Here is a 15,590-nt window from a genome sequence, read left to right as displayed (position 1 = left end):
CACTGCTTCTGTTACTGCACTGCAGATGGAGAATACATGCTCCTGTATTAGTGATCAGAATAATAAATAAAGAATTTATGATCTTTGGAAGATTGTCTCAAAAAAAAAAAATCATACTATTTTGCTGAAAATGTGAAGTTTCTCTGTGCAGATCTGAGTTCAACATGTACATATTTTATGACATCATATGAGTTTAGATTCAAGTTCCATCTTGTAGAAAAGCTCAGTACACCTAAAGCCTTCAGTATGCGCTGTGAGAATAAACATTTAAAGATATGGAGTGGACCTTTTAACTGATCTTCAGTGGTTTCTGTCAATTAAATCTGTTTTCCAGGATGATTCCATCTCAATATTTTGAGCAATCTGCCTTCTCTGTTTTTTTAAATGGAATAAAGAACAAAGTCTTCTTAAAACCACAACAGTTTCTTTCTTTTTTCTAATCTTGCCATTTTTTTTTAGCAGCATCTATCTATTCTTCAGTATTAAAGTATCCCTAAATGCACCATAAAAAATAAATTGTTTATTGTGGTGGATTAATTCAAGCAAGACTGAATCTGCATATTGATTTCCACAGGCCTGCTGCAAACAGTGACAGCCTGAAATGTAGCGTATCAACCTAAATAATCAATAATTGTAATGAAGGGGCTAAAACATGTTGGTCAGACACCACATCTTCTTCGACTTTGTTTATCATCAGCAGCAGGATTGCCATTATCAGTGTGTCCTGAAGCAGGGTTCCTCTCAAACTAAGAATATCTCAGAGCGGACTGTCATCTAACATTTCCTTCCTATTTATTTTCACCTTTGTATCATACAGCATTTGTTTTATGACCACACAACATAATGAAAAAAGGAAAAACAATGACAGAACAGCCTTATTCAGTGCCAGTGTAGAGAGAGTCAATAATTTTTAAATTAAACCTAAATGAGACACTCAGAGAGATGAGTGTCCTTGGTGGGTTCCCGGACAGGAAAACAACTTCCTCTGCTGCAGCGACACTGGAAGCCCTCATGCTTTCTGCGTCAGTGCATCATGGAGAGACCTGCGGTGGTGTCGACCCGCAGGAGTCCCTCAGTACCGCAGTACAACATCTCAACCTCCACCTTGGCCTTCGACCAGCATTTCACCTCAACCACTAAAGGGATTCTCCTCATGGCTGAGATCGTAAGTGTCACTTTTGAGTTTCAGATCTTTCAAGGCTGCGCTCTTGTGAACGCTCAGTAACTCTGAAATTAATCTGATGTCAAGAATTTACTACCAGAACCACAGATTATATGTTTAATAATCATTATCAGGACGTAATGGTCATTTTGATGTTTAGAAGAGACATTATTTTACAAGAAACTCACTTTATAGTCATGTTAAAAGTGCAGAAGATGCGAAACACACACAGACTAATCACAGTTTGATAAAAAATACTATGGATGCATATAAAGTCTGATTGAGTTTGAAAAGCAGCTGTTTTAATTACTGTCTAATATCATAAAATGTCAAATCCACTGTCAAGAAAGTAGATTTTTGTGGCATTCCTGTACGTGTAACAAAAAGAGTCTGAGAAAAACTAAGAGCTGTGTTTCTATGAAAATAGGAAGTTAACCAAAAAACACCAAGCAAATCAACTCTTCCTCTCTTCTCTCCCTCATTGTCTCTCTTCCTTCCAACTCAGCTGAAGGAAAAAAGTCTGGGCAGCCTTTCTGTAAATACAGCCTGGCTGGCTCCCATGCAGAGGCTCTCAGCTGAAGTAATCTGATTTCAAACCACTGCAACAAGTTTTTCAACACTAGAATGTCACTTTCTAAAGCTGCATATGATTACAAAAGATATAACAAATCAGGAGAGAAATACTAGAGAGAGAGAGAGATGCATTAGATGCTGATTAAACAATAAAAACTAGATTTTAAAAGCATGACTTTCTCCTGCAAAGGGGTCAAATAAAAGTGAAACATTTGAGAAACTCAGCAGATGATGTTAAAACTAGAAGTGAATTAATTGTTAGAGAAACCAGCCCAGCTCTCAGTCATGATTCACACCAGAAAACATTTTCTTTCATGGTTCATTCTGCGATATGAACCATCGGCAGGAATCTTTTGTTGTGGAAGAGGAAGGGTGGGGTTTGGAATAGTGCTGGGAGGAAAGAGATTTAGTTACTCACACCCACAACCAATGTTCCCTCTAATTTTTCCTGAGTCTGAGCAAACAGACAAACTCCCTGAGCGTCCCTTGGACCACTGTGAGCAACATCAGACGTGTGCACTGTGGTCACACCAGCATCACATCCATTCAAGTTACATGGTTCATTAAAAGAATCAAATTACAGCATTTACATTTCTGTTAAAACACTTTGTCAACAGGAGCCAGCTGAAGGCTGCAGGGATTTTAGTGACACTACAATGTATAAGAGTGAAGTTATTGAATATTTGTCTCTCTTTACTGTTGCAGTGGTTTTGCAAATTACAGATGGACCCTGTTCACTCCATAGACACCAATGTTATTCCTGTAGCTTGAAAGACAGCTACTTTTGATAAAACTGGGCTTGTAGCACATTGTCTGCCTTGCAACAATGGGAAAGAGGCACCGTTTATGTTTTGACAACCTATATCTAATGTTATTGATGCTGGAAGTCTGAATCTGTGAATATCTTTCCAACTTTACTGAACTTGGGGCCACTACCACCTAAGGAGTGATATATTTAATTTTGAAAAAAACATTTAGCCATATTTAAAGCTTTAAGTGCTTTATTAACATGAAACTAAAAATTTTGTATTGTTTTATTATCACAGGTTCTGTCTGAAAAGAGGTGGCATCATTTTAAACAGTGAAATCAAACTAACAAAATGTAATGACCAACCAGTGAGCAATACTGGATTCTGTAAAAACATAAACAACTTTTTTTTTCTTAAATCTAAATCTTATCTTAACACAGTTAATGTATTAACTTATTTATGTGTGTATGCATGTATTTATTGATTTATTTAGTACTGTTAACATATCAGAGTTCTGAGTGAATTTTTCTTAAGATAGGCAAAGGCCATTTATTGATTACATATAGGCTCTTAAATGTTTAATAAAAACTAAAAAGCATTTTTAAAAAAACAACTTAGGCATTTATTGAGTCACTAAAATACTGTAGAGTACAGACCACATCAGCATGATTATAAGCATCCTCTGGTAAATTAACAACCAGATACTGATGTCTCTCACCATATGGACTTCAGGAGATGACTGGGGGATGATAAACTGTGACCTACTGGTTGGGTTCTCTCTGTTCTCATGTTTCTTACATGTTTGTCCCCTGACAGCCGGGTCCTAATGTTTTTTGAGCAACACACCATACTATGACGTTTTTACAATGATGGTTCTACTATGGAACCAGTTTGACATGTTCAGGTGTTCTTTGTGTGAAAACTCAGAGATTTCAGGTATCAGAAGGTGGTTTTCAACTTTCTTTGTTAACTTTCTGCTTCAACTTTAAATTAAATTTCCTTCACTAACCCAGCCCTCTGGACTTCCAGGAAGCTGCGTTCCTATTGGCTGTCCAGGTGGCTGTGTTCCTATTGGCTGTCCAGGTGGCTGCTTGGTGTTATCAGGAACACCTGAGCAGCTCAGTGTCTTCCTGCTTTATTTAGCTGCAGTCAAACATTTCCTCTGCTTCTCTTCACCACAGAACCGGGTTTGGCTCTGTTGCTTCAGTTTGTTCTTTAGGTGTTGGCTTGCAGCTTCCAGCAGTAAAATCATCTTTAATGTGTTTCTTGGTGTGTTTTAGGGCTTTGTACTGGATAGTTGTCTTGGTACATGTGGTTCTTTAGCCACAGTTAGCACATGGTACTAATGTGTGCAGTGATTAGTGGGTTTGGTCAAGCTGAGTTGTGTCTTTATCTTGGCTGTAGTGAGTCTTTAGAGGTTTTTGGTCAGACACATTCTGTATTCTTGTTTGAGAACCAATGTTGGTTGTCCAGAAGGTAAGAGTTCCTGTCCTGATTCTCTGTTCTCAGAGGTTCTCTGGTAGGCTGCAGGAGACTTTAGTGTTTGGGTTGTGCTAGTTTGGTTTTTGTATGGTTTCATTTGGATGACTATCTTGAGGCCCTTCCATGTGGTTTAGTGAGGTTTTCTGCAACAGTTCTACAAAGCAACCTGCAGCAGGAGAGACTTTGAGAGTTTTTAGGAAGTTCTGGAGACCAGACTTTAGAGCAGCAGAAACATTTGTCAGCAGTTTGAGCAGGAGAAGGTGAGCTTCAGAGTAGAAATGAGCTGGAAACCTTCTTGACCCGTGTGGTGAGGTCCTGTACCAAGAGTTTGAGCAGGTTGTGAAGAGTCTGTAGTTCTTTGGTCTGAAAGCACAAGAAAAGTCGACTCATTAAAGGAGAAAACAGGAGATATTGTTGGTTCTTCTGTCGCTCTGCAGTTTCCAGTTTCCTTAGACTGAATATCAAGTTTAGATTTTAAATGATTTACCATGTGAGCCCAAGAAGACTTCAATAAACTCCCTCCATCCCCTGGACACGTTTTATTATGATGTTAAATTTTTAATTTATTTATTTTTTAATGTTTTTGAGTTTTAATCATAGTTTTAGTATAGTTTTTTCTCTTTGCTTGTTTAGTTTTGTCATCTGTGTAAAAGGTGCTAAACAAATAAAGTTGAATTGATAAACTGAATAACTGACTAACTCATGATTGTGACAACAGAAGTATTTTCATTGTGATTTAAGGGTTTATTTCATTTTTAAGGTTGGGGTTAAAGTCTTGACAGAAAAAGAAGATTAAAGAAATAAACTACATCACAAAAAGCAATTAAAATCAAAGGAAAAAAATTAATACAATAAAATGTTTAAAAAGTTTTATTATTAAAAAGATTTAAGAAATTTAAGATGTAATTGTCTAATTAAACATTTAATTTTGTAATTAAATGTTTTGTCTTTTTAAAGGTTTAATAATCTAATTAAATGTTTTGCATTTTTTAAAAATGTTTAATATTCTTTGTTTAATGATGGAAAATATTTTATCTGTAATTTTTAATATTTGTATTTTTAAAATTTTGTTTAATATCATAATGACATGTATCTTGTTGAATTATCTAATTCAATATTTTGTCTGTTTAATAGAGTTAAACATTAATTACAATTAAATTATATATACATATACCACCTTTTAATGTTTAGTTTTCTTTTTAAATGCTTCATTGTATTTTCTGTTTAATTCCTATTTGAAGTTTTATTGTCTTTAAGATGTAATTTTCTATTAAAACATTAAATTTTTTAATTAAATATTTTGTCTTGTTAAAGGTTTAATAATCTAATTCAATGTTTTGCATTTTTTTAAAATCTTTAATATTCTTCTTGTTTAATTTTATTTTTTAAATGTTTAATTTTGGAAAATATTTTATCTGTAATTTTTAATATTTGTATTTTAAAAATTTTGTTGAATTTCATAATGACATGTATTGTATCTTGTTGAATTATCTAATTTAATATTTTGTCTGTTTAATAGAATTAAACATTAATTCCAATTAAATTATATATACATATACCACCTTTTAATGTTTAGTTTTCTTTTTAAATGCTTCATTGTATTTTCTGTTTAATTCCTATTTGAAGTTTTATTGTCTTTAAGATGTAATTTTCTATTAAAACATTAAATTTTTTAATTAAATATTTTGTCTTGTTAAAGGTTTAATAATCTAATTCAATGTTTTGCATTTTTTAAAATCTTTAATATTCTTCTTGTTTAATTTTATTTTTTAAATGTTTAATTTTGGAAAATATTTTATCTGTAATTTTTAATATTTGTATTTTAAAAATTTTGTTGAATTTCATAATGACATGTATTGTATCTTGTTGAATTATCTAATTTAATATTTTGTCTGTTTAATAGAATTAAACATTAATTCCAATTAAATTATATATACATATACCACCTTTTAATGTTTAGTTTTCTTTTTAAATGCTTCATTGTATTTTCTGTTTAATTCCTATTTGAAGTTTTATTGTCTTTAAGATGTAATTTTCTTTAATAATTTTCTTTTTAAATTTTTTAATTAAATATTTTGTCTTCTTAAAGGTTTAATAATCTAATTAAGAAATTTAAGATGTAATTTTCTAATTAAACATTTAATTTTGTAATTAAATGTTTTGTCTTTTTAAAGGTTTAATGATCTAATTAAATGTTTTGCAGTTTTTAAAATGTTGAATAGTGTTCTTGTTTAATTGTATTTTTTTTTTTAAAGGTTTAATGATGGAAAGTATTTCATCTGTAATTTGTAATATTTGTATTTTAAAAATATTGTTTAATTTCATACTGACATGTATTGTATCGTGTCGAATGATCTCATTCGATATTTTGTCTGTTTAATAGAGATAAACATTAAATTACATTAAATTATATTAAACAGACAAAATATCGAATGAGATCATTCGACACGATACAATACATGTCAGTATGAAATTAAACAATATTTTTAAAATACAAATATTACAAATTACAGATGAAATACTTTCCATCATTAAACCTTTAAAAAAAAAAATACAATTAAACAAGAACACTATTCAACATTTTAAAAACTGCAAAACATTTAATTAGATCATTAAACCTTTAAAAAGACAAAACATGAGTGCCCGTATAGCTCAACGGGTTAAGTGGGTGACACTGGTGCTGGTCCCAGACGCAGCGTCTCGGGTTCGATTCCCGCTTGCGGCCCTTTGCTGCAAGTCTTCCCCTGACTCTTTTCCCCCCTTTCCTGTCTGTCTCTCACTACGCCTATCCAATAAAAAGCTGAAAAAGGCCAAAAAAGACAGAACATTTAATTAAAGAATTAAATGTTTACTTAGAAAATTACATCTTAAAGACAATAAAACTTCAAATAGGAATTAAACAGAAAATACAATGAAGCCTTTAAAAAGAAAATTAAACATTAAAAGGTGGTAAAACATTTAAAAAGAAAAACCTTAAAGATTTAATCGAAACATTAAATATTGGGAAAGAAAAAGAAACTCAAACAAGCCGATAAAACATTTGAAAAAACAATTAAACATTAAAAGACAAAACATTTGGAAATCAAATCAGACATTAGAAAGGAATCAAAGGTGAGAAAAGAGCAAAACTAAACGTTTAAGAAGAATCAAACTAAAGACAAAACATTTGAAAAGACACCAGTTAGACTTTAGAAGATCAAATTAAACAGAAGAGACAATAAAACGATCAAAAAGAGCAAAAAAAGATAAAGGTCTGAAAGCGTTTTCTAGTCAAACGAAAACATCAAGTTGTTTCTTCAAACATTTCCTCTTTCTATGTTCTTGGTTTGATTGTGGACAGATTTACTAAGAACTCATTTCAGAAAACTGATTTCCAGATAAAGTCTACTAGTAGTTGAAGGCATTGATCAAACTAATGTTACCTTCTGATCTCCACAAACTTTACTGTTCAGTGAAGAGAATCAAAGTTTGTTGAGGATTTCTCAAAAACCCACAGGTGAAGGTTTGAGAAGAACTCAGATGGATGATCTAAATGTGAAATCAAGACTCATGGTCACAAGTTTTAAGGATTCTGTTAACCAGAAAGTTCAAACTAACAGAGAAGTACTGAGAAACTTAAAATTTCAGTCCTCAGACTGCCTGAAGGTTCAAACTAACAGAGAACTACTCAAGAACTTTTAGGTTTTCAGTCCTCAGACTGTCTGAAGGTTCAAACTAACAGAGAAGTACTGAGAAACTTTTAAGATTTCAGTCCTCAGACTGTCTGAAGGTTCAAACTAACAGAGAGGTACTCAGGAACTTAGAAGATATCAGTCCTTGGACTGTCTGAAAGTTCAATCTAACAGAGAACTACTGTGGGACTTAGAAAATTTCAGCCCTCAGACTGTGTGAAAGCTCAGGTCCTGAGGACTCGGGAGGTCTGGAGGCTTTGAAAGTCTTGGAACTGAGGGTTCAACCCTCCAGCACAAAGGCTGAAGTCCAACCTCCTGAGAAAAACGGTCGAGTCAAGACTCAAGTTAAAAAAAAAACTCGAAAATGGCAAAAAAAATAGATGTTAAATGCGCAAAAAAAAAGAAGATTTAGTATCTGATTTAGTAACTTAGGGGGTAAGATGAAAGACTACCAAGTGGAAGGTAGTAGGTTCAAGACCTACCACTGGCATTTTTCTTTTTCTTTGTCAGGATTTTGATAAAATTTAAGAAGGGTCTGGTCTTGAACCAGTGACCTGCAGCACTAAACCCTTAACTCACTGAGCTACAGAGCAGATGAAAAGAAGTAATTTCGTCATCCCTTTGGCATCATAGTTAATAAAGTGACCACATGGGTGGAGCCAAGGCGGAGTCTGGGTGGAGTCAGGGTAGAGAGTAGGTGGGGAGGTGGGTGGCGGCCTCCCCCCTCTACAGACCTGACCGTGAACACCGCTGACACCCACCTGAGGGAGACGCTGCCTAAGATCTCAAGGCTGCTTGGTCGTGGTCTTTCTGGCACGTACTCTTCCAAGATGAGCCGGGAAGTTTAACACTGATGGAATGACACCAGGTCTAAGCCGACAAACTTCCAATTCCTCCTCAACCAATAGTCTCTGGGAAACCTACATGGAGTAAGAAAAGTAGACAGAGAAGTAATTAAGTCTGTACACAACATATTAAAAAGAAATCATGCTAATAAATTAAGTACAAATAACCGAATTCGCCAATATACTGGAGACCAGAGCTATTTAATTTGATAAGTATAACCTTGTTTAGTAACATTTCAATTATTTGAGAGCAGTCCTAAAGAACGGCCTGTAATCCCAATCATAAAATGGGTTTGGAGGAAGAACATAGATGGTAATCTGGATATACATGAGTTAGGCTTTATAACTACTATTGGTAGTATTGGTGGTAGTAATAGCAATGTGACTACTACTAGTAGTAGTAGTAGTAGTACACACTACTGCTGCTGATACTGGCACTGCTACTACAACTTGTAATACTATTACAAATGCTGATACTACTTCTATGACTCTAACAGCTGTTTATACTACTACTGCTGCTTGTACTTTTAGTATTACTACTACTGCTTGTACAACTACTACAGCTACTATTAATCGTCTGGTATTTGCTTGTCAAGCTGCTAGCTCGCCTTAGCATTTTGCTAGTGGCTAACTAGTTAGCTCTCATAGAGTGGAAGCTCGCAACAAGATTTCATAATGAAAAAAGAGCCAAAAACTATTCTTACCTATGAAAAGTCATTCCAAGTTTCCTTGTCTCAATTGTACGACGTAGTGTGTAACTGTATGCAGCACAGTGAGACGGCATACTTGTTTCCGTTTTCATGCCATCTCCATCAACGGAATGCACTGAAACTTTTCCCCCACTAGCTTAGCCTCGCCGTTGCACGAGCTCAAAGGGGCGTGTCCTATCTACTCATTCATATCTATGAGAACAGGTGGCTGCACATAAGGACGCCTGACGTTAATTAGCTGCGTAAATACCATTATATACAGTCTATGGTAAATACGTATGTGAATCGCATCATTGGCTGCAGCAGCCAGTCACTCACTGACTCACACTGAAAAATAGCACAGAATGAATTGTTACGTGTTTATTTTATTTACAATTTAGGTTGGATTTTTTTTTTTTTTTTGTGCGCAGCGCAGATTTTCTGTGCGCGGAGACCGTGTCAGCAGTGCGCAATTGCGCACGCGGCCAGTTTAGAGGGAACAGTGCCCACAACAATTTAATGCAGCTGAGATGGAGCCAGTTGGACATTAAATAATAAAAGTGACATGAAACATTAAGTTTTTGTTGTTTTTAGTTTGGTTTGCCCGAATTTACCAGAAAATCATTAAGGACTTCTGTCAGTGCAATATTCAATACATATACAGTGTTCAACCTCATGTGCAATATTCTAATTGAAATAATATTCAAATTTATTACCCTGGTTTTTCACTTACTTTTAGACAGTACTTCTTATACTTAGACTTGTAGAATTTCTTATTTAAAATTCTCAGATTTAGAATTGTTTATTTATTCATTTATTGTCTGTTGTTGCTACTCGGATAAATAAAGGCAATAAAGGCTTTTCTGATTCTGATTCTGAATTTGAACTTGTCTTTGTCTCTTTTTCACTACTTTACAAGATATAAAGATTTACTGGAACTTTAATCTTCCTCTCCTCCTCCTCCTCCTCCAGGTATTTGGGATGTTAGTGTGGATTCTCATCGGCGGTACAGATTATTTTCCTCTGTCTGCACTCTGCTGGGTGATGTTTGTTGCCATCTTGTTCTGGATTCTGACGGTTTGTCTGTTTATAATTTACCTCACTGGAGTCCACAACAGGATAACACGACTCCCCTGGAATACGCTGGTAACTCAAACACTAAAATCTGCTTCCTTGGCTTTGTGTTTTAACGGAATGTCCTGACTGTAATTTGTATCTCTTGTAGTCGCTGTGTTTCCACTGTAGTGCGACTGTTCTGTATCTGGTGACAGCAGCAGTAGATGCTCTCTCCGTCAACCAGGCCACCAGGGGGCGACACAACTACAACTGTTGGGCAGCTTCAGCAGTAAGCGCACTCCATACTATTCAAGGCAATTTCTGAGAAAGGCATCAGATAAAAAAGACTGCTTCCAAGACTTAAAAAAAATAAAGCAATAGCACATTAACCACATATACAGAGTCATCAGGAAGATCTACAAACAAGGTCAAGATATAATTAATAAGGTGCAGTTCCTTCTGCAAATATGCTCATCGTACATGCTTATATTTGGTTTCAGAGGTGATTTACTACTGCACACGAGACTCATAAAAGAAATCAACTTAAACTTTTGTCTGTAGCATATCTAAGAAAAAAAATTACATTCTATATTTCCCATAACTGAGCTGAATTCTGTCTTTATTTGGTTATTTAATTACATCATCAGTTCTGCTTTAAATGCTCCCTTTGGAAAACTTTTGTAACTGTTCTCATTGACAAAGATTGGACTTTGTATTGCCTCAGTATTTCTTCATCAAGCACTAGCACTAGCACTAGTACTTTGAGATTCTGTATGTAAAGTGCATTATAAATTAAAGGCAATATTATTATTATTATTTTATTATTATTATTATTATTATTATTATTATTATTATTATTATTATTATTATTATTATTATTATTATTATCAAAACTATATTCCCAGAGCAAAGAACGACATTTATCCAACAGCCCAAGTATAAAGTAAAGCATAAAATCTTATTTAAATGGATGAATAAGATGTGAAACTACATTTTATGTGGTTTGAATTGGATATTGTGTTCCCATAATCACACTAAATAAAGTAACAATAAAAAAAAACTACATTTCTAGGTCATTTTTAATATCACAAAAGTCAATTACATATGTGAGTTGAATGTCCTTGTCTGTGATTCATCAATGTAGTTTAAACTTTCTGTATTTGTTAATAGAAACAGACAACCGCAGCTCAAGGTTACATTTGAGTAAAAGGTTATCATTTTGATAATGCCGGCTTAAAGTAGACTAACATGTGCTGGAGATGCATCAGCTGTCTGGAATGTGGACACACAGCTTTTACCACTGCTTTGACCCGAGTCATTGATGAGACAATGGGTGCATTTTTTTTTTTGTTTAGATTGATTTATGCCTTTGAGATATTACAGTTTCACTTCACTCTGCTTCATTTGTCTTCCCTCTTCTTCTCTGTTTTCCCATGTCATATTCTTTTTCATCTTTTATCAATCCACTCCTCTCAGTTCTTTGCATTTCTGACCACTCTGTGCTACGCAGGAAGCAGCTACCTGAGCTACCGAGGCTGGAAAATCTCCAGAGAGGAGCAATAATCTCATCGCCTCCTGGTTCAGACTTTTCTGTGTGTCGTATTGTGATGAGGCTAAATTTACTGAGGAAACTAATCAGTTAAAGCGAACAGTGGAGTCTGATCGAGCACATTTTTGTTTTCGCCATGTTTGCGGCTGGATGTTTGACGCTGCACGTACAGCCAGAGATCTACAGCTTTGCACACAGTAACTTTCAGTAATCGTGTCTCCAGTGTGGGAAAATAAAAACAAAATTCTAGTGTTTTACCAAATCCTTTTATTTTGTCGTTGACTGCCCTTTCTATAATTGCTACAAGGTCCCAAGAGCAAAACAACAACAACAACAACAACAATCAACAATGTGCATTTCCCAAAACACATGCCACATGCAGCCAACTTTACTGGCTCACATTGAACATTATACACATTTCTCCTCCAACCATTAAATATATGCATGGATACAAATCATATGATCATTTGTTGTATCTCTTGTTGTCTTTACAATTCCTCAGAATATGTGTAATTTTGATTAAAAGTGCAATACACAACCTCCTGCTTTTAACTGATGCCTCTTCATTTAAAGCATTAAAACCAGTAATTATAGTGTTCATGCTAGTATGTCTTGTATACTTCATTGCACAGGTTGAATATCAAACAGTGTTGTTGTTTGTCATTTATTGTTTTTTCGAACCAGTGCGGTTGCTGGAAACAGCTCCCCAGTGAGCTGCCAGTGAAGTAATGCCATTTCCATTATAACGGCCACTCAGCATCTTGAGCTCTGCCTTTGGGTGTTGTGGGTAGAAGTTGAAGGACCTCTGAAAGACAGGACTAAAAGTTAATACACAACCATTTGTATAAGTGTTGACAACTGCAACAGAGAACCGGTAAAGACCTGTATTGGCTGGCCGGCAAACAGGAACCGTCCTCTTGAGGTCCCAAATATCACCTGGTATATGTAGTTGCTGTGATATTTACCAGAGATCTGAAACATACAAGGCAGCATGAGCAAACCGATTCTAAACTATTTAAGAATAATATCTAGTGCAAATTAGAGCACACAATAACCTGCAAAATCCTGCTACATCTTGCGTTACTGGATCTAAAGAATACATCTAGTGATATTTTTTAAAAAGAGCTAAAATATCTATAAATGCCAAAAATTGCCTTAAGATTGTTTAAAATTATTACATGAATAAATGAAACTTAAATAAAGCACAATGACTTGTCAGAATTATTAGGTGGGAATTATGTGAAACTGATGTTTCTAGTATCAATTGTTGTGACTCACTCTGCCAGTGATGATCAGGCAGATTTGTCACACATTGTCAAAAATCTATTCTGGATCAAAAGTTGGAGTCTTTAAAAAGTTTTCAAGAAAGAGTCTTCAAGCAGTCTTCAGAGTCTGATGCGAATAATGTTTATTCAATGCAGAGGCCATAAGAACAAACATGAGGAAAATCTCAAGATTTTAACTGACGAAACAAAGCATTGCATCGACTTTTATACCTATGCAAATGTCTTCTAAACGCACCTCTTCCGCCCTGGAAGGCCACAACCCATCGTCTTAAGACCCAATCAGGATGCCCATGAAGTAATCGTATCCAAAGTTGGACCCCTTCCTCTATTTTATTTCTGCTAGGCTGGAATTATTTCTGCTTAGCTCAGCGTGCCCTAAGTTTCAACTCACGAGCGCAGATGTAGAGAGGACATGAACTTCCTGTCTGATGCCTAATATGGGCACCCATGGGCTTCCATAGGGTTCCGCTGGGTTGCCGCTTTACACAGGATTATTTAGTGCACTCATAACTTCAGCTGACCTGTTGGGTTTCCCCATCTTATCTTTATTAACTCTTAAATTTGATTCACACATCCCAGTTTGTCTAATTTTATCTTTTGTTCAATTTTGAAATACCAAAAGACAATAACACCTCTGACCTGAGAAATGGTCTCTCCATCAAACAGGTTCATCTCAAGCGCTGTCCCAAATTTGCGGCCGACTAAAGGTGACCAGTGGCTGCTATTCTTCAGCTGAATACTGGAATATGCAGAGGAAACACAGTGTTATGCACCAAATATAAATATATTTGTGCATTAAAAATGAATGATCAAACAATAAGCAATAAAGAATCTAAAATTTTGAAATTGAGTTAACTAGTGAAGGGATTGTGGCATTATTCCACCAAAAAATGCCTATGGGTCACTTTAAAAATTCTGAATGCCCTTGCTGTGAATCAGAAGAAAAACTGCAATTCCATAATTTTTTATTTTTTTTTTAAAGACAGACCCATTGAGGAATAAGTACTAATTCAAGTTCAGCAAACTAAGGAGCTGCAAATATATCACAACTGAACTGATAAATAATTTAAAGTCTTTGTGTGCCTGTAAATCATCTAAAATGTTAATAGTTCAAAGTTCAATTATATATCTTTCAAAAAATGACATATATTCTACACACAGAGATGTGCTGCATGACAGCCACACATTAGCACATCTCCATTATTTATAAATGAAGCAATACCACTGTTAATAAAACATGCTCAGTATATTTACCAAAGGATGGACTGATTCCATATTACATATTTAAAAAAGAAAAAAACATAAAATAACATGTCTGATTTATACCAAGCAGTCTGGCTTGGTATAAATCTTTATCACCACTGTTACAGTCACCGCAATCCTGAGCAGAAATTGATTATAAACGTGAGTTGAGAACTTTTCAGACCATTCTTCACCTTTTGTGACTTCTAGTCTATAGCACATGTTGACAAGAGAGAGAGGAAGACTGACCCTGTAATGTAAGCACCAGTAATCTCCCAGACCCTGACTGCTGTGATCCTTCCTGCTCCCTCTGTGGAGAACGAAGTGCCGCTGCCTCCTCCAACAGCGTTAGAGTAGGAGTACTTCACCTCCATAGCTGCAGAGGTTAAAAAAAAACATATTAGGATGAAAAAGGCATCTGGACTCAACTATCAAAATATAACGATCTTAACAGGAGTTTGGTGTTAGTTTAAAGAGAGCAAATTAATGTACACAGGATGCAATAGATGGGTTTTCTTACATTTGGCCAGGCAACAGGCACATAGCAGGACAACGAGTGAGAGGGAAAACATTCTGGCCACACTGAAACAGAAATTAAAAAATAGCATCTTTATCATCTATGAAAAGTTTCTCACACATAAAACAATCTGAAGGAGTCAGTCAACAATCTGACCTCAAGACAATATCAGTAATTCAAAATATCAACATTTGGAAAAAACACAAGTTTAAATTCTTCATTTAGTAGCAGCTTTTTCTTAAAGGATTCAAAAGCTGCAATCTTAAAACCTCCAGATACAGACGGACGAACTCACCAGAAGTCTGTTCTCCTGAAACCAGCCTGAGTCCTGAACAGAGGATGAAGTGACACTGTATCAGCGGCACTTATATCTGCACATCACACCCATAGATACACACACACCCACCCACCCACACACACACACGCACACACACACACACACACACACACGCACACACACACAAACACACACACACCTTAACATTCCTATTTGAGCTTGTGATTCCAGGAACTGAAAGAAAAGGATCCAGGAATAGAAAATTTTTGAAGCTCATCAAGTTCAGCAGCATATTTTGCTCCACACTTGTGGGAAGTCCAGTCAGAACTACAACCTTTTGATAGCATGTACATTTCAGCTGCAACAACTTCTTTAACCCTAACTGATGCAGTGAAGAGCTTCTCATTTCTTGAACAACCATGTTGGAAGACATATCTTGCGGTTGTGGAAAGAATGTTATTCTGTCTCAGAAGGGTCAAATTATTGACCTGC

At 35.3% G+C, this 15,590-nt stretch overlaps 2 protein-coding genes across 2 annotated transcripts; one reads left to right on the top strand and one right to left on the bottom strand.

Annotated features, from left to right (window-relative positions):
- The first annotated feature begins 1,033 nt into the window (after window positions 1–1,033).
- On the top strand, window positions 1,034–12,316 carry cmtm8b (CKLF-like MARVEL transmembrane domain containing 8b). The gene is made up of 4 exons (XM_055013333.1): window positions 1,034–1,165; window positions 10,144–10,317; window positions 10,397–10,516; window positions 11,704–12,316. The coding sequence occupies exons 1-4, from the start codon at window positions 1,034–1,036 to the stop codon at window positions 11,788–11,790; spliced, it is 513 nt and encodes a 170-aa protein (XP_054869308.1). The 3' UTR covers window positions 11,791–12,316.
- On the bottom strand, window positions 12,021–15,212 carry LOC111562419 (zymogen granule membrane protein 16-like). Its single transcript, XM_023260928.3, has 6 exons — window positions 15,117–15,212; window positions 14,825–14,886; window positions 14,554–14,680; window positions 13,702–13,801; window positions 12,659–12,748; window positions 12,021–12,581 (listed from the first exon to the last, which is right to left on the bottom strand). Exons 2-6 carry the CDS (start codon window positions 14,874–14,876, stop codon window positions 12,441–12,443), a joined length of 510 nt encoding a protein of 169 aa, XP_023116696.1. The 5' UTR covers window positions 14,877–14,886; window positions 15,117–15,212; the 3' UTR covers window positions 12,021–12,440.
- Window positions 15,213–15,590: the final 378 nt, after the last annotated feature.

This window comes from Amphiprion ocellaris, chromosome 9 (genome assembly GCF_022539595.1).
Source record: "Amphiprion ocellaris isolate individual 3 ecotype Okinawa chromosome 9, ASM2253959v1, whole genome shotgun sequence".
Classification (NCBI taxonomy): Eukaryota; Metazoa; Chordata; class Actinopteri; family Pomacentridae; genus Amphiprion; species Amphiprion ocellaris.
The sequence above is the reverse complement of the archived record's forward strand: the minus strand, read 5'-3'. Positions and strand labels throughout refer to the sequence as shown.